This window comes from Ovis aries, chromosome 24, assembly GCF_016772045.2.
Source record: "Ovis aries strain OAR_USU_Benz2616 breed Rambouillet chromosome 24, ARS-UI_Ramb_v3.0, whole genome shotgun sequence".
In the NCBI taxonomy this organism is placed as follows: domain Eukaryota; kingdom Metazoa; phylum Chordata; class Mammalia; order Artiodactyla; family Bovidae; genus Ovis; species Ovis aries.
Window position 1 is genome coordinate 4,653,722 of NC_056077.1, and position 27,643 is coordinate 4,681,364.

Consider the following 27,643-nt stretch of genomic DNA (forward strand, 5'->3'; position numbering starts at 1 on the left):
TCCCTGACAAACCTGGACAGTGTATTAAAAAGCAGAGACATCACTTTGCTGACAAAGTAATGGGTTCATATAGTCAAAGCTATGGTTTTCCTAGTAGTCATGTATGGACGTGAGAGTTGGACCATAAAGAAAGCTGATGCTGAAGAATTGATGCTTTCCAAATGTGGTGTTGAAGAAGACTTGAGAGTTCGTTGGACTGCAAGGAGATCGAACCAGTCAGTCCTAAAGGAAGTCAACCCTGAATATTTATCGGAAGGACTGATGCAGAAGCTGAAGCTCCAATACTTTGGCCACCTGATCTGAAGAGCCGACTTCAGATCAGAAAAGACCCTGATGCTGGGAAAGACTGAAGGCAGGAAAAGACCCTGATGCTGGGAAAGACTGAAGGCAGGAGAAGAGGGTGACAGAGGATGAGATGGTTGGATGGCATCACCGACTCAATGCACATGAGCTTGAGCAAGCTCTGGGAGATGGTGAAGGGCAGGGAAGCCTGGCGTGCTGCAGTCCATGGGCTCGCAAAGAGTCAGACATGACGGAGCCACTGAGCACGCACACATCACATATCTATTGACTTTTCTGGCTGTTCCAGGTCTTGGTTGCAGCACGTGGGATCTCTAGTTGCTACATGTGAACTCTTAGCTGTGGCATGGGGGCTCTAGTTCTCTGGCCAGGGATCGAACCTGGGCCCCCTGCATTGGGAACTTAGAGTCTTAGCTACTGGACCATCAGGGAGATCCCTGTATCTGTGCTTCATGCAGAAATGGCTTAAAAAAAAAGCATAAGGTTTTCTTTATTTCTCAAGAACCAGTATTTGCTTTCTTGGGTGTGCCATTGAGCACAACTGTTCCAGGAGAAGCTTGTCACCATCATCACTTCTGTTAATCCTTACAACAAACTCCTGACGTGGGTACCATTCTTGTCCTCTTTTATACCATAAAGTCTGAGGCTCTGGGGGGTAAATGACTTATTATGACCCACTGTCTCACAGCTAGGGTGGTACAGGATTCACGCCGGAGTCCATGTAACCATTGGGAAATACCGCCAGGGTTCAGCTTCGGTATCTGGAAGGGAAACAATACCCTCTTGACCTACAGAAGGATTGAGTTTCACACGTGATGTCAGCCAAGTGGGCAAGCAGGACAAGCAGGCCGGGTTGGTGTGGCATCTTGTTCCTCTCTCTCCAGAGAAACGATCCAAACGCCTTCCCCAGTCAGGGTTTCATCTTCCAGGACAAGGCGTTTGCTCCTGGTTTGTTGCAGCTGGGGTGCCTGGTCCTTAACCTCTTAGATCATAAGAACAAGAGGGGGCCTCTCAGGTGTAAAGTCCCCCTCCCTTAGTTTACAGGTCAGGAAAGCCAGCCGACAGAGAGGGATGTGCTCAACATCAAGGAGCCCCTGAGGCCGGGGTAGGTCCGGTCCTACCACAGATGGTGCCTGGAGGGGCGGGGTCCGTATTCCGGTCTCGTGACCCCAGCAAGACAACTGAAGGCGGGGCCTCCCTGGAAACTGGGGGGTTGAGGCTGCCCGCAGACAGCCCATCCCTCCATCTACACATATTTACTCCTCCTTCCTCACCCTCTTCTGCTTGGGTTTCAAGCCCTGCCTCTGCCACACACTCACTAAGGATGTGACCTTCAGGAGTCACAGAGCTATTGTGAGAAGCAAATGAGCTACATGCCACATCCTGAGCTGGGTTTTAGGGTCCCTGGCGCTGCTCTGTCTGGGTTCTCATAGAGGGAGGAGGTGCTGTGTTGATTTTTTGTCCAACATGTGAGTGGGTGGAGGGGGGACCCCCTAGAGCAGGTGGTCCCTGCGCCTGACTCTGTGGGTTCTGGGGCAGCTCCCAAGATGAGGGCAGTGGGGTGACTTCAAGGGGATGCCTTTTAAAATCAAAACGCTGTCAGAGAGACCCACACAAAATTCTTTAGTGTGGTTACCATGGGGGGTGAGACAGGAGGGTTAGTGAAACTTTCCCTTGTTACAATGGATCAGTTCTGTTGTTCGACTCTTTGCGACCCCATGAACTGCAGCACGCCAGGCCTCACCATCCATCACTCCCAGAGTTTACTCAAACTCATGTCCATTGAGTCGGTGATGCCATCCAACCACCTCATCCTGTCATCCCCTTCTCCTCCCGCCTTCAATCTTTCCCAGAATCAGGGTCGTTTCAATGGATAGTGAACATCATTATGGTTTTTACTTTCTTCCTTGTCCTTTTCCTCTCTCTATATATATTTATTTTATTTTTCTTCTTCTTCTTTCTTTTTTTTTGGCTATGTTATGCAGCTTGTGGAATCTTAGTTCCCCCACCAGAGATTGAACCCTCAGCTCTCCGCAGCAAAACGGCAAAGTCCCAACCACTGGACCGTCAAGGAATTCCTTTTCTCTATTTTAAACATTTTATTCAAGTACAACATGTGCTGTGCTGCCATTTCAGTCATGTCCTACTCTTTGCGACCCTATGGACTGTGGCCCACCAGGCTCCACTGTCCATGGGATTCTACAGACAAGAATATTGGAGTGGGTTGCCTTGCCCTCCTCTAGGGGATCCTCCCGACCCAAGGATAGAATCTGCATCTCTACAGACCCCTGCATTGGCAGGCAGGCTCTTTACCGCTAGCGCCACCTCAAGCACAAGATACATCCTGAAAAACGGGTAAGTTCGCTGCTTAATGGACCACACCCGCCTTACAAGCACTCAGATCGAGAAACAGACCACGGTATGCCTCCCCACCAGCTCCCAGCTGCCCCCACCCCAACTCACTCCCTGATCCTCCAAAGAAGATCACCCCATAGACTTCGTGCAATTAAGGGTCGTTTTGATTTTTATATGATAGAACCAGCTGCTATGCGTTCTGGCATCTTGCCCCTTTCCTTAACATTATACACGGTTCAAACGAACTGTTATTTCACTATATTGTAAGTTATCTTAGAAATCTGAAGAAAGAAAAAATGTTCCTAGCTCCCTACATAATAACGACTTTACCTTAATACCACTAAAGCTTGGCTCCCAGGGGTTCCTCGGAGGTTCCGCGGACCCCCGCTTACGAAACTAGGTTCCCGCCTCTCTTGTCTCCGCCCACCTCGGAGGCTCGGTCTGCGGCTGCGCACTGCGAGCCCGGCCGGCGGGGAGCGCGGTCACGTGACGGGCGCCGGCCCGCCAAGATGGCCGCCTCCTACGTGGCCCTGCTGACGCTGTGCCTGTTCCTGCCGCCGCTGCTGCTGGTGGCGTGGAAGCACTGGCGGCGGGGGCGCGCGGCCCGCCACGTTACTGTCGTGGTGCTGGGCGACGTGGGCCGCAGCCCCCGCATGCAGTACCACGCGCTGTCCCTGGCCAAGAGCGGCTTCTCCGTGACCCTCCTCGGGTTCTGCAGTGAGTGCCCGGCCCCGGGAGGGAGGCTGCTCTGTCAGCCTTTGACCCTCGGCTTTGGCCCCCCCGGGGCGGGGGGATGGCCGCGGCGGGGGCGCCCGCTTTCTCTCTCTCCTCCCTCGGGCAGCCCTCCGAGACTGTTCTGGCCTGGACAGCTGTTGCCAGGTTTCTGCACCCCAACCCCCGCCCCAGCCTGGATGTTCCTAGAGAGCTAGGAACAGTCAGCATTACCCGAGCGCCTGCCATATGCCAGGACTGTGCTAAGCTAAATGAACTCAGTGCATAGTCGTACTTATTCTTCCTAGTAAGTGGAAAGATGGGACTGGAATTCAGATGGGTGTGACCCCAGGGCCAGTGCTGGTAAGCACATCTCTGAGGCTGTGTCTGAGCCAACGGGCAGCTTGTCTCCATTCCTCACCCTCAGTGCAGAGCTCTGCAGGCAGGAGATGTTTTGTTTTCTCAGCATGTTGAGCTTTTTCCCTTAGTGTGAGGGGGCAGTGGTGTCTGCTCCTCCATCTTCCCCCACGTTGACATCTTCAGAAGGTAGCTCTAAACAGAGCCCATATCAGGGGAAAGCTGAAACAGCACTGGTTGCCTCAGGTGCTTGCTTAGATTCTGCTACCCCAGGATGAGGGGCGGGAGTGGGACTTCCTAGAGGTCTCCCTGGGATGTGATAATTCTATCATCCAGGGAACCTAGGTCAACTTAAGTGCCTGGCGTTGTGTTAAGTGAAAGTGGATAAGATTCCGGGCCCCCTTCTGTGGTTGGTCTAGAGAAGTCTGGACAAGAACTGGCTTCATTCTCTGTTCTGGCTACTGAGGAACAGAGAGGTTTGGAAAGTCTTACCTTCCAAAACACTCTTCCTTATTCAGTCTAGGGTGATGGTGGGGAGTGGGGCAGGGATCATCAGACTTTACATTAGATTGTCTTGTCCAGCACATTAAAGGGGACATTCTTTTCAGACTCTAAACCCCATGATGAGCTCTTGCAGAGTGACAGAATTCAGATTGTGAGACTGACGGACCTTCAGAGACTTGCAGGTAGGAAGCACTCAACTCTAGATTCTGTGTGTGTGTGTGTGTGTGTGTGTTTGGCGGGGGAATCTGCAAATTACCAAGAACTCCTTTACTAGTGGGGCTTCCCCGGTGGCTCACTGGTAAAGAATCTGCCTGCCAAGGCAGGAGACCTGGGTTCAGTCCGCGGTTGGGGAGGATCCCACAGGGAAGGAAATGGCAACCCACCCCCGTATTCTTGCCTGGGAAATCCCATGGGCAGAGGAGCCTGGTGGGCTACAGTCCATGGAGTCACAAAGAGTCAGACACGACTTAGTGACTAAACACCAACAGCCTTTACTAGCGACAGCTGTTTTCTGTCTTGCAGTTGGGCCTCACATTCTCCAGTACGGAGTCAAAGTTGTATTCCAGGCAGTGCACTTGCTGTGGAAGTTGATGTGCACGAAGCCAGCAGCCTACGTCTTTCTCCAGGTATGTGTCAGCCCCGCCTCCCGCTGTGAGAACCACTGTTAATAGTTTTCTTTACTTTCCAGTCTTAAACATGTACAGACTGGTAAATGAATTGCATATTCATGTATGTGTATATAAATCTTCAAACACTTGAGTAGGAGCCTGTGGTCTGTGTCCATCCGGTTTATGATACCCATCCTGTCTGTTTCTCAGTGTCATTGCAGATAGTTACTTATCACGTATCTGAATGTTTTACATGCACTATCTCATTTAATTCCTCACAACAGTCCTAAGAAATAGGTTCTCGTGTTATGTACACTTAGAGATCACACAGCTGGGAAGTGGCTGGAGTCAGGATTTGAACTAGGTCTTCATTCTAGCTCTGAAGTTACGGTTTTAGCCTCTTACTAGCACTGCTTTTTAACAGAAAAGTTCCTTCTTTTAACTGACTATCGTGTCCCAATGTGATATATTCTCTGATGTATTTATTTAGTATCATCTTAATAAGCACTCAGATTGTTCCTGTTTTTTTTTTTTTTTTTTTAAATATATCTGGCAAAGTGGCAAAGAGCATCAGCGAACATATGTTTTTTGCATGGGTCCAGTTTCTCTCTTAGGATAAATTCCTAGTAAGGGAAGTGTTTGGTCAGAGTCCATGTACTTTAAAATGTGATTACTGGATAGTACTAGAGAAGGTTGGGTCATTTTATCCCCCTACCCAGCAGAGAGGCCTTTTCCCTCTCATCCTCACCACCACCAGGTATCATAAGTGTTTTGTTTCCATTCTGACAGGTGAAAAATGGTACTTCCTTGTTCCGTTTTTTTGTCTCCTTGGGTATCAGTGCTCTTGGAATTTTTATGTTCATCAATTTTCCTTTCTTTCTTTCTTTTTAATTACTTGTCTGGCTGTGCTGAGCCTTATTTGTGGCGTGTAGGATCTAGTTCCGTGACCAGGGATCAAACCAAGGCTGCCTGCATTGGAATGTAGAATCTTGGCCACTGGACCATCATGGACATCTGATCAGCTTTCTTTTTTATGACTTTTTATACTTTTTGGTCGGAGATGGCAATGGCACCTGACTCCAGTACTCTTGCCTGGAAAATCCCGTGGATGGAAGAGCCTGGTAGGCTACAGTCCATGGGGTCGCTAAGAGTCGGACATGACTGAGCGGCTTCACTTTCACTTTTCACTTTCATGCACTGGAGAAGGAAATGGCAACCCACTCCAGTGTTTTGCCTGGAGAATCCCAGGGACAGGGGAGCCTGGTGGGCTGCCGTCTATGGGGTCGCACAGAGTCGGACACGACTGAAGTGACTTAGCAGCAGCAGCATACTTTTTGGTGGAGAAGAGGGGTCTTCTGTTTATCAATTTTCAAGAGCTCTGTAAACAGAATTGACACTTTGCCATGTACGTTATTCTCACTTGGTTTATTCTCAACCATGGTCTGGTTTCCTCTGCTTCATTCATGTCTCTCTTTCCTAGAACCCTCCGGGCCTGCCCGCCATTGCGGTCTGCTGGTTCGCAGGCTGCCTCTGCGGGAGCAAGCTTGTCGTCGACTGGCACAACTACGGCTACTCCATTATGGGTCTGGTACATGGCCCCAGCCACCCCCTCGTTCTGCTGGCCAAGTGGTGAGGTTCTGGAAGGAGGATGCAGTCACTGACTCCAAACTGTAATGGGAAGGAGGGCCAGTGCAGAGACCTGGGGAAGCTGGTCCCCTGTGTGCCCTGTAGGGGCGAGGGCAAGGCTGGGTGTTGGGTGATGCTCGTGACCAGTGATAAAAACAGGCCTGAGCAAAGGAGGGCATTTGTTGGCCCATGAAACTGAGAAGTCTTGAGAAAGGGCCAACTTTGAGCTCAGAAAGGGTGTCATCAGGACCTCTCTCTTCCCACACTTCCCTCTGGAGGTGTTTCTCAGGTTCTGGGAGCCCCTTGCTCCCATCCGAATCTCATCCAGCTCTGTGGAGAGAGCAAGCCTGACTTCTGCTCACCTGGTGTCCTCTGACCCTCACTGAGCCCGGGGCGCTTCAATACCCTGTTGTCTCAGGCTTGGGACAAGTGCTCAGCCAGAGAGCTGGGGTCCCTGGCACGCAGACCAGATCCCCAGATGCAAAGTGGGGGCTGCTGTTGACAGCTGGGGGTGTGGGCCACCGTCTGTGAGCTAGGGGGAAGGAAGAAGGGCCTCAGGAGCAGGTTGCGCTTGCAGGAGGAAGCAATGCCATGTTCTTTTCTTTAACAAATCCACACTTTCATTTACTTACTTTGCAATAAGTTTAAATCCTCAAAGGGTACAGTGTCACTCAGATTCTGTGTCCCGTGTTCTTGGCAGGAAGGTTGCTTCAGAATTTGGCAGAAACCATGCCACTCATGTTTCCATGAGCGCGAGTCGTCTTTCCCCAGATTACTCTGGTTTTGTGAGGTTCTCTGCCAGGCGTCCTTGTTTTATGCTTTATAAACACAAGCACATCTCTTGCCTGGATAGAATTCAGCCTCATCTCGAGGACATACACCCTCAGTTTTTGGGGAGAGCTGTGTGCTCCCTCTGGTTCTGTAGACCCCGCTTATGGCCAGCACAAATGGCCTTGGACCACCACAGCCTGCCAGACATATTGGTTGTGTTAGAAGTCCTGTTCCCAGCAGGCTTGCACAGGGTCCCGGGTGGCTGAGCCAGTGCTGGGTTCTGAGCCCGAGTTACACCGCCTGCCTCGGTGTGCACTTGCAGCCGCAAGCCATCGGCCGGCTGCAGCCTTTCCCCTGATGGGTCGTTCGTGGGTGGTAGTCACGGTGGCTATCAGCGTGCACTGTCTGCACGGCCTCAGCCCAAGCCTTCCTCCCATCCAGACTCCACTGCCACCCAGTGAGGGCGTCCCGTGATTGCTATTCTTTTACAAACCAGGAAACTGAGGCTGGGGGCCCATATGCCACAAGCCGCACCGCTGATAAGTGCGAGCGCCAACCTTCCATTCCCAGGACGGACTTCGGAGCTCTCTCTGCATCCTGAGTGAGGAACAGGCCTTGGTTCACACACTCATTCGATAACCCTGTTCATTCCCAGTTCTTTTTCAGTTCTTCCCAGTCACCAGGGCTCATGTCTCAGTGTGGAACTAATCTCTTGATAATGCCTTTCTGACATTTGATAGGGCTTCCCAGGTGGCACTAGTGGTAAAGAACATGCCTGCCAACGCAGGAGATGTTAAGAGACGTGGGTTTGATCCCTGGGTCAGGAAGATCCCTTGGAGGAGGGCATGGCAACCCACTCCAGTATTCTTGACTGGAGAATCTCCATGGACAGAGGAGCCTGGCTGGCTACAGTCCATAGCATCATGAAGAGTCAGACACAACTGAAGCGACTTAGCACCCTGCACGCACAACATTTGCTCAGCTCCCTTTGTGACACAGTGGGAGTGAGCCTCAGCCCCACAGCCTTTGCAGGGAACAGTGCAATGTGGCTGAGATTTAATGATGAGGCCTTTATTGTATTTCTCCTTCATTTTATGGCAGGAGAAAGTGGATTTTCCCTTCCCTAGTGATGATATGATTTCTCCCGAAAGTAATTGTGTTTAAGCTGAAAAGCAATCTGATTTAAAGAAAGGTGCGAAAGAAATAATAGTATAGGTGGTGGAACTCAGTGAAAACACTGGGAAGGCACCTTGCCAGTGACCTGATTTGAGAGACCCCAGCTCTGCAGCCTCTTTGATATCAGAAGGTGTCGAGTCCTGTGCCGGTTGGTGGCGGGTGGTGGTGCTCGGCCCAGGGCTCCAGGTTGAACACTGACACTTCTCTTCAGGTACGAGAAGCTCTGCGGACGCCTGTCCCACCTGAACCTGTGTGTGACCAACGCGATGCAGGACGACCTGGCTGAGAACTGGGGCATCAAGTAGGGGTCCCTCCCAGCGCCGTGACTCCCAGCTGCTGTGTCCTGCTGGCGAGGCACTGGGAGTTCCTGGGGGTCCGGGGAGTGGTTGCTGGTTTGGGGGAGCTGAGCGGGGAGGAGGCTGGAGTTTTTTTTGCCAGCCAGCCAAGTGGTCCAGGCTGTTTTGGTGTTGAACCTTCTCTCTGTGCTTCTCCCAAGTAATTCTTTTTTAACTGGACTTTTAAAAACTGTGTATCTGGGTTTTTTGTTTTGTCTGGTCATGCTCTGTGACAGGTGGGATGTTAGTACCCCAGCCAGGGACTGAACGCAGGACCCCTGCGTTGGATGTGCAGAGCCCTCACCGCTGGACTGCCCGGGAAGTCCCTCTCCAAGTCATTCTGAAGTTTACTGTTGAGACTTGGATCTCCAAGCACCCTTCTTCTGGATCCTTCTGGGTTTTTTCTTCTTTAGGTCTTTTCTTTGCCCCTCCTTACAGCCACCCTAACGATCTCATTGCAGAGCCGTGACCGTGTATGACAAGCCAGCATCATTCTTTAAAGAGACGCCCTTGGACCTGCAACATCAGCTCTTTATGAAGCTGAGCCACACCTACCCTGTGTTCAGGGCCCGGTAAGTCTGCCGTCTTCAGCTGGCTTTCAGGTGCCTTGTTTTATGCTCGCTGCTGACTTGGGGATCCATCAGACCAGGGGTTGGCAAACTATGACTGCAGGCCTGCTCTCTTTATTTTTATAAGTAAAGTTTTATTGGAATGCGGTGCGTGGGTTCATTTATATATCGTGTGTGGCTGGTTCTGCACTATAAGAGCAGAGCTGAGCTTGGCAACAGAGACCATATGGCCCCCAAAGCCTACAGGGTTTACTCCTCGGCCCTTTAAGGAGGTTTTTGCCCTGCACTAGGCTGTGGGTGTCCTTACCCACCTGCCAGGGTTCCTGACCCTGTGGCAGGGTCTGTGCACCTGTGTGTTCTCTGGGCACCTCCTGGAGGGTGAGGAGAGCCTCTGTGAGTGGCTCTCTGCACACCTGGTCTTTGTTCAGTAACCTGGGGGCCATTACAGGGGGTCACAGCATCCTCATCTTAAGTTGACACGGTGATTAGAACAGAAAGCCCCCTGAAGGCAGGGCTGAGTCGGTCTTGTCTGCTGTTGTGGGCTCAGCGCCTGCTGACACGTCAATAATAGGGATAAAGAGAGAAAGTGGGTGCAGGTCAGCACCCAGGCCCCAGGTGGTTGGATCACCTGGTGACTCGGCTGTGGCTGCACCCCGACCGCTGCCTGCGGGCCTCGCCAGCGGGAGACGGCTGTCGCGGGGCCTGAGAGCCTGCTCTGTGGCAGCTCACCGGCTCTCTCCACTCCTTCAGCTCAGAATCTTCGGACCCGGACACGGAGAGGTCAGCCTTCACGGAGCGGGATGCCTTGAGTGGAGCGGTGACCCGTCTTTGCGGGCGGCCGGCCCTGTTGGTCAGCAGCACGAGCTGGACAGGTCTCAGGACCCTCCCGGGCACTTGGGGCTCCTACGAGTGTCAGTCCTGCGCCCCCATGTATTTGGGGCCCTGATGGGAAAGGAGAGCGCACTGAGCTGGTGGGGGAAGCACCTAGAAACCAACCCATGACACTCAGTTCTCTTTTCTTGTAGAGGACGAAGACTTCTCCATCTTGCTGGCAGCATTAGAAAGTAGGTGTGTGCCTGTGATCAGGAGCTGGGCTTGCCGGGGTGTCCTCAGCTGCGGGATGCTCACAGGCCTCGTGTGGTGTCCTCAGCAGAGTGTCCAGGGCCACTGGGTGGGCCAGCCTGATGACACAGGGTGGCGGTGGCGGGCCTGGGTCCCCATTTGGGTCAGTGAGTGACCCCCGGCTTTGAAGCATCCCCTCCAGGGTTGCGTGGCTGGGAGCAGCACCCTGCCCTCCACCCCTCCCAATTGCCCCTTACTCACCCGACTGCCTGATCTTGGTTATCACGTGTTTATTTTTTTTTTAATGCAGAATTTGAACACTTGATTGACAGTGGAGAAAGCCTCCCTTCTCTGGTCTGTGTCATAACAGGTATCCACCTGAGAGCATCCCTGTTCTGTATTAGATGAGTCACTAGAGGGGACAGAAGGCCCTCCCCATGTCAGGCCTGTGATGTTTGCTGTCTCGTTGATCCTCAGCCTAACTCTTCGATGCGTGGTTCTCTCTGCCAGCTTAACAGAGGGGCAGGCTGAATGAAGTTCACAGGGACTTCACAGCAGGCCACGGAGTCTAGATTTGAACCTCAGGGCGACCTCAAAGATACTGCACTTTCCATTGCACAGTGGTTTTTGAGCCTTTTTAAAAAAAATGATTTCACTTATTTCTTCCTGGCTGTGGTGGGTCTGCGTTGCTGTGCGGGCTTTCCCCTGGTTGCAGGGGGTAGGGGCCGCTCTCCAGTTGCGGCGTACGGGCTTCTCATTGTGGCGGCTTTTCGATGCAGAGCACGGGCTCTGGGGCCCGTGGGCTTCAGTAGCTGCAGTGTGAGGGCTGAGTAGTTCTGCCCCCCGGGGCCCCAGGGCACAAGCTCAGTAGCTGTGGCACACGGCTTAGTAGCTACGTAGCACGTGGGAACTTCCTGGACCAGGGATCTAACCCACGTCTCCTGCTTTGGCAGGTGGATTGTTGACCATGAGCCACCAGGAACACCCTCTTTCTTTTTCTTTTTAAATGAGAGTCCACTGTCCAGGGTAAAACTGTTTCCCAGTGAAGAGAGAGAAGCAGAGGAGGTTTGGTTGGAGGAGGAGGGCCCTGGGCCAGCAGCCCTGCTTTGGACACTCTTCTCCTGGTCCCCGGACTCCCAGGGGTGGCAGGGGCCCACCGCTCAGGCTGTGCTGCCTGGGGGTCCTGGGCAGGGCGCGGGGGCAACCTGTGTGAGAATCTGTCTCGGTGGGTACTCTGGTGACTGGCTAGAGTTTATCCCAGACACATTCCCAGCCTGAGGTTCCCTGGGCACAGGTTGCTGGGGGAAGGGCTGTGTGTGTCAGGGTGCACACACCTGGGCAGGTGTTTCTGGAGAGCTTCTGGCTGGGGCCTGATGGGAGCTGCTGAGTGTGGGCCTGCTGCTCACGCCCTTGCAGGCCCTCGCAGGGGCTTCCCAGGCCTGGGGCCATGGGCCAGGGCGGAGGGGTACCCAGTGGGTGACTGTGTTTCCCCTGCCAGGCAAAGGGCCTCTGAAGGACTATTACAGCCGCCTCATCTGTCAGAAGTGCTTCCGGCACATCCAGGTCTGCACCCCGTGGCTGGAGGCTGAGGACTACCCCTTGCTTCTGGGTGAGAGTGTCTGGCGGGAGGCCTCTGGGAGGAGGGAGGGCTTTACAGGGGATACCCGAGGGCAGTGGGCCTCCCAGGGGCTCCTTGGTAAAGAACCCGCCTGCCATTGCAGTAGACAGAGGTTCGATCCCTGATCCGGAAAGATCCCCTAGAGAAGGAAACGGCAACCCACGCCAGTATTCCTGCCTGGGAAGTGCCATGGACATTTCCAGAGGAGCTGGGCGGGCTGCAGTCCGTGGGATCACAAGAGACCTGACTTAGCAACTAAACAGCAACAAATAATCCGAGGGCAGGGAACAGTTTTTCTGAAAAGGGCCAGATGGTAAATGTTTTGCCAGCTTCTTTTGCATATTCCCTGTTTTTATAACTCTTTAAAGATTTAAAGCCATTCTCTGTTCAGGGGCCCGCCACACGCAGGCCTCCGGTTGGGATGGGTCCTGGCTGGACTCCGGGAGACGAGGCAGTTTCCCGGTGTGTCTGCTCCTCCCTGTCTGTTTGCCAGCGTCACGTCTGAGTGCTCTGGGGCTCCACACCCTCCAGCTCGGTCCTGCTGTTCCCATGGGCAGAAGAGCCGGGCTGGGCTGGGTTAGGGCCACTTCCCAAGTAATGGCGGTGCAGAGACCAAGAGTTCAACAGTGCGGACTGTTAGGCAGTGAGGACAGCCGCCCGCCTCTTGCCGTCTTGATCCCTCGGGGAGAGCTTGTTGGCTCAGTGCTGATCGACCTCAGCATCTAAATAATCCATCTCAGGCGGGAAGTTCCTTTGCAGACAGGAGTTCCCAGGGTGCTGAGTGATTCGAGGGTGCTTCCTTGGGTCTGTCTGCACAGTGACAGCTGGTTTTATGTTGGATCTGCTTTGGGTTCTTTCTGTAATTATCGTGATAAAATACAAACAAAAACGTGCCATTTCCCCACTTTGTAATTGTGTTCAGTTCAGTGGCACTAATTACGTCCACGGTGTTATGTGGTCACCGCTACTGTGTCTTGCCAAGACATTTTCATTATCCCGAGCAGAAACTCTGAACTCAGTAAGCAGTAATTGCTAAGAGGGTCCGTTTATATAAAAACATTGGTGATGGGCCGGGAGTTCTCAGAAAGGGCGGAGCAGCCAGGAGCAGCAGGTGGGAAGCGCCCGCGTCCTTGCCTCAGGCCAGGCCACTTGGCCAGCTCCAGGCGTCTGTACGCGGGGTTGAGGGTGTGATTAGCCCCTTTCCTCTCCTCCCCACAGGCCTCGGTCCACAGGCCTGCGGGATGTGTGGTCACTGGGGGCACGGCCGATGCTGACAGCCCCTTCACTCTCGTCCTCGCCCTGCAGGGTCTGCAGACCTGGGCGTCTGCCTGCACCGGTCCTCCAGCGGCCTGGACCTACCCATGAAGGTGGTGGACATGTTTGGATGCTGCCTGCCAGTGTGTGCCGTGAAATTTCAGTGGTAGGAGTGAAAAACACAGTTCCACCGGGTTATATTCTCAAATCAGCACCTGGGTGGCTGGTTAGAATTGCCTGGGGAACCTCCTGGGAGGGTGCCGCTTCTGATCTGTGCAGCTCGGCCACCCCTAGGGAACAGGAGCCCCTATAGTACCCGTGGGTGGGCTGTGCCCCCACCAAATGGGGTGGCTTCCACTTTGATGTTGAGTGAAAATGATGAATCAGATACTCTCCCTGGGGGTGTGTGCTCACAGCGTGACATGGTGGCTGGAATTGCCCGCCTGACTGATGGGGACTTATCTCTCTCTCTGTCCCTTTTGTCTCAGCTCATGTAGTTGGGTTCGAGTCAGCTGGATGTGTCTATTTCTGTCTCCGCTCTTCTTGGAAAAGATGGGCAGGAGAGGTCAGTGTTAGAAGAGGTTTAGGTGCAGTGGCCCCACCGTGAGCAGAGGGGTCAGCTTCTAAATGGGAAAGCCAGGATGTTAGACTCCGGGGTCACATCATGTTGGGGTCAGCCCCTGATCAGTTCTGAGCCTGCCTCCAGCGCGGCTGCCCTTTACCTGATTTCTCTGCTGTAGAATTAAGGAAAAAAAACAGAACACAGAGCTCACCAAGAAGAGCACACACGGCACAAAAGTCCGAATGCCCTTCACTGCCTCTCCTTCCCCAGATCAGTTTGAATTCCTAACACGTGTCCTTCCAGGTCGTTCTTCAGTTCAGACGCCAAGTCTAAGGACAAGCTCCCTGAAGGGAAGGACAGACTGTTCCTGACCCCCAGCTTAGCCCGAGGGTGGGATGAGTTCCGTTCTCCCCCCGCCCGCCCCGACAGCTCTCACACCGCTGCCGTTCTCTCTACAGCTTACACGAGCTTGTGAAACACGAGGAGAATGGGCTGGTCTTCGAGGACTCGGAGGAGCTGGCAATTCAGCTACAGGTGGCGTTGTCTGCCCCACTCGGGGGCTCGCAGGCATTCGGAGATTTGTTGTTCCTGCAGCTGGGTGGGTGGGCCTGGGCTGGGCGCGCTGCGGGAGTGGCAGTCTCAGAGGCTGGGCCCCAGCCTCTGAGGGAATCAGGGCTCGCCCTGCCTGCCGCCTGGGTTTACGGAGCTCATACCACACAGCTGACGCTAGAGCTGGGTGGACCGTGTGCCATTCAAGGGGATATGGATTGGAGGAGGGAGAGGGAGGCGTGAGGGGCGCTTCCTGGAGCAGCCTTGCAAGATGGGTGGGTGTCTTCAAGGGTACTTATTTCTTACTACAAATTACAAAAAGCAGTACATCATTCTTGACAATGGAGCCCAAAGGCAAGAAACCTTGGAAAGGCCCAGAAAGAAAGTATTTTAGACTTTGCCATAGTCTTTTGTCAAAACATCTCAACTCTGTTGTGAAAGCATCCAGTCTGTGAATGAAGGGGTATGGCTATGTTCCAGTAAAACTTTATTTACAAAGACAAGTGGAGGGCTGCAGGTGTCCCACAGGCTGGCATTTGCAGACACTTTAGGAAGGTTGGCAAGAACACAGGCATTGCCTGGATCTCAGCATATGGGCAGGAGGGTGCTGGGCAGATGGTGAGGGGGTGGTGCCCCTGGCGGGAGCAGAGCCTAGCAGGAGCAGGGGTGGGGGCTACCGCAGGTCACGGGATGTGGATGTGAATGCTGCCACTTGGCTGTGCCGTCAGGTCTGAACCGTAGCGGGTGGAGTGAGCTGGGCCTGGAGGGCTCCCCTGAGTCCGGTGAAGGCGGGGCTTGCTGGGTTGGCGATGGGGGTCAGAGGTGATGAGAAGGGTTACCAGCCAGGCCTGGTGGGGAAGCTGGAGACCCCAGAACATGGGTGTTTCTGCAGGTGTTGGGGATGAGGGCGGGCTTCAGTGGGATGACAGGGTTGAGGGGGCGATGTCTGGCAGCTGGGTTTGGGGTGCGGCTGGGAAGGGGGAGCAGCGGCAGCTCGGAGTGGGGGGCCTGGGGTGGGGAACGGGAAGTGGTAATGAGGTAAGTTTTCATCTCTTTTAGATGCTTTTCTCAAAGTTTCCTGATCCTGCTGGCAAACTGCACCAGTTCCGCAAGAGCCTCCGGGAGTCAGAGCAGCTCCGCTGGGATGAGAGCTGGGAGCGGACAGTGCTCCCTTTGATCTCGGACACATGACCCCTCGGGCCAGTGAGGTGTCCCATGCGGGACGCCTTGGACGCCCACCCCCTCGCCTTTCCCCTTCCTTCCTAGGAGCCGCTCACTCCTGTCCTCATGGCTGCGCCGCCTGGTGGACAGCCGCTGGAAAGACAGCAGTGGGCACTGCCTGGGGAATGAAGCCACTGTTGGTAATCGGGCTGGTGGCCCGGGAAGCTGGCTCAACCAGCTTTCTTCTTGGGAGGCTCTGAATTCCTTGTTCTTCTGTGAGTGTTTCCCCCTCAGTCTGTGAGGAGGGAAGTGACTTTCCCATTACTTGCTTGTAGCACCTTCAGGATCCCAGTTCTGGGTCCTGCTGCGTTTGCCCAGGCGTGTCCCTAATATTTTGATTCCTGCCTTGAAAACAGGCACCGCAGGCCACCCCTGCCCCCCCAACAAGGGGACCCTAGGATGTATCCCACATGCAGCATTGCTCTGTGAGGGACATGTGTCCAGGTTGGGGAAAACACACTTGGTATATTTTTATCTGCACAAATGAAATGCTTCTGTCTGAGCCAAAAATTTCACTTCTGACTTAGTGATTTGCTTAAGAAATAAGAAATCTGGCAGAGAGGGGTACCCACACTCTCGAGCAGTTTATATTTTGTTAGAACACTTTATGGTTCTGGATTCAGAATTTAACATCCTTCAAACATTTAAGTCCAGTGGAAGTTTTATCAGATTCTTTCCAGGACAGTGATCTGATTTTCAGGCTGTCCTTCAGAACCATCTGGAAAAGCTACAGCGTTAGTTTCAGAATCGCCATCTCTGAGTGCTCTTCGTAGGGAAACAGTTTCTGGTTGTGACGAGGCACCTCTTCCCACGGGATCCCAGCCCGGCCTGGAAACAGAACAGACACATCTTAGGGTGCTGGAGCTTGGGGGCGGGACGCCATCCTATCAGGGTGGGGCTTTGGGACAGATACCCGGAACCAGCCTCCAGGGTGGGACCAGGAATCCCCTTGGCAAGCAGCTCACAGCAGCCAGCTTTCGTGCGTCCGCCCACTGGGCTGTGTGTATCCCTTGGAGGTCACGGCCCTGTCGGTTCCCCATTGCTCTCTGCCTCTGTGCTCTACCCTCTCACCGGGCACAGCTCAGTAGGAGCTGAGGTCTGAACCCACGTCTGCCTGACCGCTCAGCCTGGTGCCTTCAGAGGCTGGGCCTGTGTCAGAGGGGATTACATCCTCTCTGTAAGCACAGATGTCTGACAAGTCCCCGGCAAGGGTGGTTTTGTCATCAGCTTTTTATGAATGAAAAATCAGTATTTATAAAAATGAAATACTAGATGCACTGTGTAAGTTTCATGACCCTGCTGTCCAAGTATAACATGTTAATAATGTTAATTAGCAAGTATGAAATTGCCCCATGTGTGTATTAACATTTTTAAAAATAAAAATGGGCTGTATATGCTGCATGTGTGTGAGTCGCTCAGCTGGGTCTGACTCTCTGTGACCCCATGGACTGCAGCCCACCAGGCTCCTCTGTCCGTGGAATTCTCCAGGCAAGAACACTGGAGTGGGTTGCCATTTCCTTCTATATGCTGCGCATATATATATACACACACAGCACCTACAGTGTAGGTATATACTGTATATGCTGTTCAGTACTCAGATTTCTTCACTTAAAGTCTGGAGGGAACTTCCCTGGTGGTCCAGTGGCTAAGACTGCGCTCCCAATGCAGGGGGCCCAGGTTCCACCCCTGGTCAGGGAACTGGATCCCATACACCACAACTAGAGAGCCTGCGTGCTGCAATTAGGACCTGGAGTAGCCAAATACATACAAAAAAAATTGTATTAGAAAATACAGCATGGATATTTTTTCTTGTAAGCATCTGAAAAAGGACTCCGTTATTCATTGAGGCCTAACACCCGTTAGTGGGACATGGTATATGGGGGTGGGCACTGGTCATCTCTCTTGGCAGAAGGAGCCGCGGGAGGGCTTTGCTTGGTTTGGGGGTGGGCTTGGGGCTGGCGCAGGGCTCTGCGTGGCTGTCTGGTCTGTGTGGGAAGCCCTGACGACGCCTGGCACATGGTTGGGGGTTGCAGGGCGGGTGTCATGGGGTGGCGGGTGGAGACAGCGAGCTGGGTGCCTGGATGATTACTTAGCCGCCCCGCACCCCGGTGTTTTTCTGGGTGAGACAGGATGACAGCACCCCCATGCCCCCACCAGGTGCTAGAGGGGTTGACACAGGTCAGGTCTAAGGACAGCAACCCCCTGCCCTGCAGCCGAGTCAGGCAGACCCCCTTTCTCTAAGGCACCCGACTCTTGCTGTGTGCTTGATCCAGTGGCGGTGGCCGCCGTTTCCCCGAGGGCCCCTGCTTAACATCTGAGGGGGATGTTTCCGCTGTACAGCGAGGACCCGGAGACGGTGGCCCAGCTCCCATCCACCCTGATGCCGGCTGGTGCCCACCGCCCTGCCCATGTCACAGACAAAGACTGAAGGCTCTCAGGACCCCCAAACACACAGTAGGACTGCTGCTCTCTGGCGTCTGAGGTCACTGCATAAGCTGCCCCCCTCCTCCCATGCTGCCTCCTGCGCAGAGGGTGGAGGTGTCAGTCCCGCACACCGTGGTCTGGGTCTTCCTGGTTTGTCTCCAGGTCACCACCCCCTTCTTTTACTTTCCTGGTTTCTGTGCTCCCTGGAGTTCTGTGTGGGGCCAGTGCAGTGACCCTGCAGGCCTCTCAGAGACAGCAGCCTGGCCTGGGGCCCGGGGCTCACCCAGCTCCGTGGTGAACAGCTGGCATGTCTCCGGGTTGCGGATGGTGAAGGCAACGTAGGCATCAGGAGCCCGCTGGTCCTTCCGGCAGGTGGAGAGCTTCCGCAGGACCCCCACCAGGGAGAGGACCGTTTCAGGACCATACAGCACATCTGTAACGGAAACCCAGGTCACTGGAAGGGCTCCCCAGGATGCGGGCTTCCGTGCCGACACCTGGAGATGAAGGCCCGGAAAGCAGCGGTTTAATTAGGCTTTTGCTCTTGGACGGCAAGAAAATGACGTTGGGTAAAAACAGAAAACCTCAGCAGAGCAAAAAGGCTACTGAAAGACACTACAACATGTGAAAAATATCCAGGACTCACTGGCGTTCCTTTACAAGAAAAAAATTCAATCTTTGCCTGCGGCCCGTTTAGAAGATGCTTCATGAAGCAGGCCTGACTCTGCCCCAGCCTTCTGGTTTCCTTCCTGTGGGGACAGGGCCCCTCCTGCCCGCCAGCTGGGCCCGCGGGGTGCACTGCTTAGACTGCGTGCTCCGCTGCCCCCAGCCTGGGTCTCAGGGCAGCACCACTGGCCCGACGGCCTGGGTGAGCTCGGCGGAGCAGGACGGGCCTGTTGGTGGCCAGGCCACACGCCACTTTCCTCAAGGGCTCCAGAAATGGGTGGGCCCTGCTTGTGGGGCTCATTTCGTGGACCCAGAACAGAGGCATATAAGCAGAGCCCTAGGCCTCAGAGACGCACAGGTGTGCATGGAGCAGATGTGGGGCCCCCAGAACCCCTTCCCCGACCCAGCCCAGGGCACACAGAGGAGTCAGGATCAGGTCGTTGCCCGTGGTCCTGGAAAGACGAGGCTGCCACGGCCACTTCCGTCCTCATTTGAAGACAGGGGTGTAGGCAGGGCCAGCCCCCTGGGGCTAGTCTGGCTTTCTCATCTTTGTTCTGGATGAGAGGCCTCCCTCAGGCTGCTGGAGAGGGATGTGAAGTCTGGCCGCTGGGCTGTGGCCTGGCTAAGACTGGTCCCGCTGGTCTGGCGCCTGGGGCCTGTTCTGTTCATCGCATGCCTTGCTGGGCAGAGCTGGCTCCTCCCTAGGAGGGACCATTCGCGTGGGAGGACCCATGGCCTCGGTCTCGGACAGGGCAGCTGTGGCCTCGGGGTCCCCAGGAGGCACGCCCTGCGCTGTGCCATCATCCCAGAGGCCCAAGCAACCCAGGTCCCGCCATTCCTCCCACCAGGCGGCGTCCACTGCTGCGTCCCTGCTGAGAGCTGGGCGGTACCTGCAGCAAGGATGACGTCTGGCTGGAAGGCCGCAAGCTGCGGTGCCGTCACCGTGTCCCAGTCCAGCTGGGCCACCGCCACCCGGGGGCGCTCTGCCTCTGGGGTATGTGGTCCCGGGTGCTGCGCCCAGGCGTCGATGCTTGGCTCCAACGAGAAGCCGTTGAGAAGGACGTTCCCTCGAAGCTGCTCCAGGACGCGGCTGTGACAGTCGCTGAAGACATACGCTCTGGGTCGGCATGTCTTGCAAATGGCCAGGCCCGTGAGGCCGGCTCCACTGCCAAGTTCTAAGGCCGTCCTGGGAGATGGGGAGAAGGTGCTGTGTCCACAAGTGCCTGGCAGCAGACCCTCCTGGGTCCCGGCCCTGTGCCTCCAGCTCACCTGTGAGTGAAGACCGCTGGGTTCTCCACGGCCCACTCGGCCAGGTAGAGTGCGGCGTTCCACGTGACCAGGCCTGTGGTCCCATGAGACACGATGGCTGTGCTCTCGCAGAGGGTGACTGAGTCACCCGAAGGCTGGGCGGAAACCAGGAGAGAGAATTACTAACCCAGCAGCCAGGGCGGGCCTGGGGGGCCTCGGGGGCCATGTAAGGAAGTAGGATTGGAGTCGAAATGTGATGGGAGCCACTGGCGGGTTCTGAGCAGGCGGGTGATACAACCCTTGTGTGCTCAGCGTGTCGGTGGACAGAAGACGGAGGCAACGGGGCTGGAGGAGGACCCAAGCCAACAGGCATTTGCTGGAAAAGCCCAGGCGCCCACCTAGGAGGGAATCGGCCTGCTCTGGCAGTGGGGGCAGTGAGACTTCTGGGGTGAGGCCTGTAAGTCCACTAGAAACACTCAGAAGTGTGTGATAAATGACAGAAAACAGCATTTCAGAAATAAAGGCTGCCCGAAGGAACGTAAGAATAAAAATAAAACATAAAAGCAGATAAGCCCTTGAGTTTAATCGTTCAGTCACGTCTGACTCTTTGTGACCCCATGGATAGTAGCCCGTCAGGCTCCTCTGTCCATGAGATTCTCCAGGCAAAGGTACTGGAGTGGGCTGCCATTCCTTTCTCCAGGGGATCCTTCCAACCCAGGGATCAAACCTGGGTCTCCTGTATTGCGGGCAGATTCTTTACTGTCTGAACCACCAGGGAAACGCTTGAGAAAGAACATGAAAAGGAGTGAAATTTTAAAAATCGAAAAGAAATTAAGATTGTCACGGGTTTAATCGTTTCCTCCGCAAATTTGTATGGTGAAGTCCTAACCCCTGGCACCTCGGAATATGATGTTTTTTTGGAGATGGGGCATTTTTTTTTTGGGGGGGGGCATGCTGTGTGACTTGTGGGATCTTAAGTTCTCTGACGGGACCGAACCCTGGGCCCTCGGCAGTGAAAGCACAGAGTCTTAACCGCTGGACTGCCAGGGAACTCCTGGAGATGGGGTCTTTACGGAGGGAATCAAGTTAAAATTAGGGCATAAAGGGACCGTACTCCAATCTGACTGGGTCCCTGTAAGAAGAGGACATCAGGACACACATGCAGGGAGAAGATGGTCGTCTGAGGCCAAGGAGACAGGCCTGGAGTACACCCCTCACTCGCAGTCTCAGAATCAGCCCTGCTGACACCCCTGAGTTTGGATTTACAGCTTTCAGATCAACATTCAAAAAACTAAGACCACGGCATCTGGTCCCATCACTTCATAGCAAATAGAAGGGGAAAAAGTGGAAGCAGTGACAGATTTTTTTCTTGGGTCCAAAATCACTGAGAACAGTGACTGCAGCCATGAAATTAAAAGACGCTTGCTCCCTGGAAAGACAGCTATGACCAACCTAGACAGCATATCAAAAAGCAGAGACATCACTTTGCTAACAAAGGTCCATCTAATCAAAGCTATGGTTTCTCCACTAGCTTTGACTATACGGACTTTTGACTATATGGACATGAGGTCATGTACAGGTGTGAGAGTTGGACCATAAAGAAGGCTGAGCACCGAAAAATTGATGCTTCTGGATTGCAGTGCTGGAGAAGACTCTTGAGAGTCCCTTGGACTGCAAGATCAAACCAATCAGTCCTAAAGGAAATCAACCCTGAATATTCATTGGAAGGACTGATGCTGAAGCTCCAATCCTTGGGCCACCTGATGGGAAGAGCTACCTCACTAGAAAAGACCCTGATGCTGGGAAAGACTGAAGGCAGGAGGAGAAGGGGGTGACAGAGGAGATGGCTGGATGGCATCATTGACTCAGTGGACATGAGTTTGAGCAAACTGAGAGAGAGTGAAGGACAGGGAAGCCTGGCGTGCTGCAGTCCATGGGGTTGCAAAGAGTCGGACACGACTGAGCAACAAAGTGACATGACCTGCAGCGGACTGAAGCCCTAAGGGAATGACAGGAGCACAGTTCACTCTCTTTAAAGGGGAAGAGTCAAGGCTGTATCCAGCCTTTCCTCCATAACCAAGTACGGCCAAGAGGAGGTATTTCCTTACAAAATCTCTCTAGCTAATGAAAACAAAATGATTCAGAAAGCCACTCTTTTACATCCTCCAATGAATTAACAGGTCTAAGGCATCCGTAAGTGCTACCAGGAAGCGGTTAAAAACAGATGATGAGCCTTCCGGGACCCTTGCAGTGTTCTTGCTAAGGGATCAAACAGACAAGCGTCCCAGTGGGCCTCCGAATCCAGCCTCCAGTTTGTGGGGAACAGAGGACAGAGGAACAGGTTGAACAGCATCACGTGTGTGCAACGAAAGCCAGCCTGCACAGAGCTGTCCAGCCCAAACCACCAGGAAGAGAAGGGGCTGGCGGAATTGTGGATGAAGGCAGGTTTTGAGCCAGACCTTGTTAATGGACAAGACTAAGTGCAGGCATCTAGAGTTGAGTGCACGGGGCAGCGATAAGACCTCCGAGTGACGACTCTGAAAGGGAGGGAGGGCGGGCTGGGATGGAGGTGGGTCAGATGGGGGTCTTGTGGGCTGGCTGCCAAAGTCCTCGGCTAGACTGGCAGTTACCACGGTGGCCGCCTTGCAGCAATCCGATAATCTAGTTCTTCGCATGGCTTTTTGTGTCTGTGTTTTACAATAAAAGGTTAAAGAACAAGCAAAACAAAACCTGTTGTGTGCAAGATGGATGTCTGTGGGGCAGGAAGCCAGACGACCAGCCGAGAGGCCGCAGCGTTTACCAGGCCGGTGACGGTGGCAGTGGACAGCAGGGAGAGACTGCCATCCTACAACAGTAACAGGAGCGCATGCATGCTATGTCTCAGCCCGCCAGGCTCCTCTGTCCATGGGACTCTCCAGGCAAGAACACTGGAGTGGGTTGCCATGCCCTTCTCCAGGGGATCTTCCTGACCCAGGAATCGAATCTGCATCTCTTACGTCCCCTGCACTGGCAGGCGCGTTCTTCACCACTGAGCCACCTGGGAAGCCCACATCTATCCGTCAAATATTTATTAAGGTCTGAGCAACAGGTCACTGCTGTGCAGTTCATGTGTGTTACCTAATTTAACCCCAGCCGCCCCGAAGAGAGGTGTTATCTGCCGAAGAGCTCGGTTTACAGGTGGGGAAACCAAGGCCCAGGAAGGTTAACTGACCTCGTCTAAGACCACAGAGCGGAAGAGCCAGGGACTGAATCCACATGAGGCTGACGGGACCCTGAATTAACTGTGTGTGTGGAGGGCGTGGGTCTCCTACCAGCAGATAGCTCCGGTGGCAGTGGGTGGGCTCCTCGGCCGTCAGGACCTCGGCCAGCGCCTGGTACAGCTCGTCCGACGGCTCTGTGTGGACAGCTTCATGCTGGGGGCGGGCAGGGAGACAGCATTCACAGGAGGCTTAAGTCCACCCTTGTGATTCAAACCAAGGTTCCACCTCTTCACTTTTACTCTGACTTGTAAAAATGGCTGGAGGATTTTCATCACATTTGGAGGGGAGATTTGGGATGTGATTGACTTAATATAGGTCACTTGGTTGGGGGGAGCTGGGGGGACCTCCGAGAGGGGTAGAGAGGGTGCAGGTGAGGTGCAGTGGAGGGCAGCAGGGAGCAGGTGGGGTTTCCCACACTCAGGGGCTGCCTGGTAGGACTGCGAAGGTTCCATAGGGCGGGGGGTGGGGGGAGCAGGACCACAGCAGAGATGCTGCCACTGCTGGAGACCTCTGGAAGCAGACAGGAAGGACCCTGGCCTCTCCCTTTCTCCCGCCCCGCCTCAGTGTCTCACTGATGGGAGCCCCCTGCTCTACAGGGGTCTGCAGAGCAGGAAAAGAGAACAGGATGGATCTGAACTCCAATAGGCAAAGTCCACCTCTGAAGAGCCAGCTGGGTCCCAGATGCTGCCTGGTTACCAGATGGACAGTGCCCATCACTGACCTTTCTGATGAGCTCAGAGAGAAAGCTCCGGGAATACTTCACTGATGGTGGGTGCTTCACGCACAGAGGGTGCTTCACGGTCTGTGAGAAGGAGCACAGTGTGGGTTGTGGGTGAGACTTCGTCCTAAGTCTCCCATGGGCTTCAAGTGAATACAGGGGCAAACCCCAGTTACCCAATCCCTGGATTTCTAGCCCTGGGTGATCCTCATGCATTGGAGAGAGTTTTAGGTATCAGCCCTTTCCTAAAAATATTTCTCCACTACAGTGGCACAAGATCAAAACCAGTCAATCCTAAACGAAATCAACCCCAAATATTCACTGAAAAGACTGACGCTGAAGCTGAAGCTCCGATACTTTGGCCACCTGGTGCAAAGAGCCGGCTCATCAGAAAAGACCCTGATGTTGGGAAAGACTGAAGGCGGGAGGAGAAGGGGACGACAGAGGATGAGATGGCTGGATGGCATCACTGACTTGATGGACATGAATTTAAGCAAACTCCAGGAGATCCTGGAGGAAGGAGAAGTCGGGCACGCTGCAGTCCACGCAGTTGCACAGCTGGACACGACTTAGTGACTGAACCACACTGGCACAGTCCAGGCAGTGTTTCTAACGCCCCTTCTGGGCAGGAACATGGAGCACGTGGATTCACGCTAATACCCTGCTACAGGCCGAATATCTGTGTCCACCCCAGATCAACATGTTGGCTCCAACACCCAAGGCTATCAGGAGGGGCGTGATCTGGGGGTGTGATTATACTATAAGGGTAAAGCCTCCATAAGTGGAATTAGTGCCCTTATAAAAGAGACCTCAAGAGAGTTCCCTCTGCCTTCTGAGCCATGTGAGGACATGGCAAGAAGACAGCCCTCCATGAATGAGGATGTGGGCCCTCACAAGACACTGAATCTGCTAGAGTCTTGATCTTGGACCTCCCAGCCTCCAGAACTGTGAGAGAGAAATTCCTATTGTTTATAAGCCAAACAGTGTGACGGTTCTGTCATACCAAGACTAAGATATACCCCTTGGTATATCCAAACCCCACCTCCAAAAAGCAGGGGCCCACCCACAACTAGAAAAAGACCCGGTGGGCAAGACGTGCCTGTTTATTTTCCCTTTAAATGCAAAGAAGAAAGTCTCTGAGCAGCGAGTAAAGGCTAGATGTACCTACAGCTGTCATCCCCATTTCCTCTGTGGACGGTTTTAAAAACATCCCCCAGATTCCCTCCTCTCATGCAGCGTATTATGTATTCTGATGTCTTTATCTAAGAAAACAAAAGAGCCCACGTTGTCTGAGCTGGTCACGCCAGATGCAACGTCTTTCTTTTTAAAGGTCACATGCGTACCGAGGGTGCTTCTGTTACCTCTTCACCAGGAAATCAGGCCAGCGATGTGTTCCAGGGATTCTGTGATTCTTACCTTCTGCAAAATATCCAGCAGCAGCTCAGAGCCTGACGAGTCTCTTAGTTTCTCTTCCAGGCTCTATCCAAAGAGAGAGAGGCGGTAAGAGAGAAACGAATCTCAAGGGCATTATCACAGCAACATGAAACATGCAATAGGACATGTTGGCAAAGTGCTAAGTGATCTCTCCCCAGGGACCTGGGGCCAAATGATGCAGAAGCCACAGGCAGCTGAAAGCCTGACCTTGAGAAGTCCCGAGTTACACCCGGATGAGTCACAGAAAATGTCAGAAGACAGGCTGCTGGTTTGCATTAGCCATGACAGCTTAGTCTCACCTGGGTCTCACAGACCAGCTCTGTGACTCAACTGGTCGGCCAGGAATTACGGGGGGAGCCACGGCCCTAACACCTGATGGACTCCCTGAGACCTCCCCGTGGCAGGCGGGCTGCTTTACTGCGCAGGCCCCAGCTCCTGTGTCACGTCCCTGGACAAAGTCACTTGCCCAGGGTCACACAGCTTGTGGGGTCGGCCCAGGATTCAGAGCTGGCAGGCTGTCTCTCAGATCTGAGCTCTGACTTCTTTTCTAGTCAAACCAATGACAGGAATAGTCCCCACCGCATGGGTGCTGTGGCTGAGCTATGCCAGCACTTAGCATGGGCCTGGTGAAGAGTAAGCACTGTAAACAATTACAGGTGATACGCATGGGGCCTCACAGATGCAATTACAAAGGTTTAAATTTTGGGTTAAAAAACGTACATATTCCTTTCTAACGGGAAATGATCTCCTAGGATGCCAAATGATTTATGTCAGTGAAAGAACACAGATGACTGACCTCCCCTCTTAAGACGGGGCAGACCTGGGGAGGACTCTGTGTCCAAACTGAGTCATCCCAGTGAGCTCACCACACGTGAACTATGAAGGACACAGTGTTATTAGAGCCCCTGCCTTGGCAGAATAAAGCTGCTACCCCGGCCCTGAGCCTGTGTGCAAATGGCAGGTCCCTAGGGCAGGGATGTGAGCTCTTCTGTCTCTTTTCAGGACTGTTTTGTACCTCCCTGCCTCTTCCATCAGCTGCCTCTGAGAGGACTCGTCCAAAGCTGCTGATCCACATGAAAAGCTGGAGGCCCGAGAGGGCCTGTGACCTGGTCACTGAACTCAACACAGCGTGATCTCCCGCTGTCCTGAGCATGCTGGCTGTTTAAACGAGCAGCAGCAACTGTTACCCAATGGCCAGGGTAACACGCTAAAAAACCATTTTTTTTTTTATAACCAACTGACCATGACCCTAAAAAACCCAAAGAAAAGGGGAGTTGGGAGGAAATCTCACATTCCTCCAATTAGTGGGGCTGTGTCTGCAAAGGCGGTGAATGGCGGCGAGGGTCCAGCGAAAGAGGCTGTTGAGGGCTGAGCGCAGGGTGGGCCCAAGGGCGAGCCGGTGGAGCGCCTGCCCCCTCGCCACCAGCCCGCGCGGCCCCGGCGATCCCGGGGGACCGGACGTGCCGCTCGGACCAGCGAGGTAGCAGGGGCCATCACGTGGCAGGGAGGACGGGGGTGTGAGTCCGGAGCCCCGCTCACCGCGCACCCCCGGTGCTTCCCAACCCACCTTCCGCGCCCCTTGCCGCCCACCTGCCAGGGGAAGGAGCGCAGGGCGCGCGCCGCCAAGAAGCGGCGCTCGAAACCCCACAGCAGGCGCGCGGCATCCGCTCTCTCCTCCGGCGCCATGGTGGGGCGGCGCCGCGGCGTTGCCCGGGAGACTGAGCGGGAGCAGGGCTGTGATTCGAGGCGGCTCGAGACGGGCGCACGGGGCCGGGGTGGGGCTCGGGGCGGGGCCAAGCATCGCCGGGGCCCTGGGAGGCGGGGCGCAGAGCTCAGGAGGCGGGGCTTAAGGAAGGAACCTGTTCAGGAGGCGGTGCAGTTCAGCCGGTGGTTCGTGATGTGGTGGGCGGGGCGTCGAGGGGAAATTGGATGTGGGCTCTGGTCCTTGGAGGTGGGGCCACGGCAGAAGGGGCGGGGCCATGGCTTCGGTGGGGCGGAGTCAGAATTTAGCGCCGAGTTTCGCTGGGCGGGGCAGCGAGGGCTCCCCGGGAGAGCGTTCAGTCTAGCCAAGGGCCAGGTAATCCTCGTTGTTCCAGCACTTTTTCGAGTCTTCTTGGCAAGGCCCTACGGCAGAAGCGTCGTCCCTTGAGCCTTATCTTATCCCTTCCCCGAATCCTCTGGGACTTCAGCCTCAAGCCCAGCCTCGGGTGCGAGGGTCGCCTCAGGGCCTGTGGGCTCAGGCCGACGCTGCCCTTTCCTCTCCTAGGCCAAGGGCGCTGAGGTAAAGGTGTTGGTTTGCACATTTACCTCAGCCCTGC

General features: G+C 54.3%; 2 protein-coding genes and 1 pseudogene across 6 annotated transcripts; 1 reads left to right on the plus strand and 2 right to left on the minus strand.

Annotated features, from left to right (window-relative positions):
• The first annotated feature begins 3,139 nt into the window (after positions 1 to 3,139).
• ALG1 (ALG1 chitobiosyldiphosphodolichol beta-mannosyltransferase) lies at positions 3,140 to 16,979 on the plus strand. 2 transcript variants are annotated; one of them, XM_015104071.3, is made up of 13 exons: positions 3,140 to 3,372; positions 4,332 to 4,409; positions 4,750 to 4,853; positions 6,316 to 6,464; positions 8,620 to 8,709; positions 9,205 to 9,315; positions 10,063 to 10,184; positions 10,338 to 10,376; positions 10,685 to 10,744; positions 11,873 to 11,983; positions 13,298 to 13,412; positions 14,267 to 14,342; positions 15,417 to 16,979. In XM_015104071.3, the coding sequence occupies exons 1-13, from the start codon at positions 3,165 to 3,167 to the stop codon at positions 15,546 to 15,548; spliced, it is 1,395 nt and encodes a 464-aa protein (XP_014959557.3). In that variant the 5' UTR covers positions 3,140 to 3,164; the 3' UTR covers positions 15,549 to 16,979. The 2 variants fall into 2 exon arrangements, 1 of the variants encoding a protein (XP_014959557.3); XR_009598429.1 differs by lacking the exons at positions 14,267 to 14,342; positions 15,417 to 16,979 and adding an exon at positions 12,096 to 12,305 and having other exon boundaries at positions 13,298 to 13,410.
• Positions 7,106 to 7,440, minus strand: LOC121817904 (large ribosomal subunit protein eL33-like; annotated as a pseudogene).
• On the minus strand, positions 16,144 to 27,229 carry EEF2KMT (eukaryotic elongation factor 2 lysine methyltransferase). 4 transcript variants are annotated; one of them, XM_042240600.2, is made up of 8 exons: positions 26,893 to 27,229; positions 25,308 to 25,370; positions 23,895 to 23,975; positions 23,225 to 23,326; positions 19,935 to 20,068; positions 19,556 to 19,851; positions 18,286 to 18,435; positions 16,144 to 16,406 (listed from the first exon to the last, which is right to left on the minus strand). In XM_042240600.2, the coding sequence occupies exons 1-8, from the start codon at positions 27,124 to 27,126 to the stop codon at positions 16,306 to 16,308; spliced, it is 1,161 nt and encodes a 386-aa protein (XP_042096534.1). In that variant the 5' UTR covers positions 27,127 to 27,229; the 3' UTR covers positions 16,144 to 16,305. The 4 variants fall into 4 exon arrangements, with proteins under 4 accessions (XP_042096534.1, XP_011959467.3, XP_060262031.1 ...); XM_012104077.4 differs by having other exon boundaries at positions 26,916 to 27,014; XM_060406048.1 differs by having other exon boundaries at positions 16,144 to 19,366.
• Between the last annotated feature and the right edge of the window lie 414 nt (positions 27,230 to 27,643).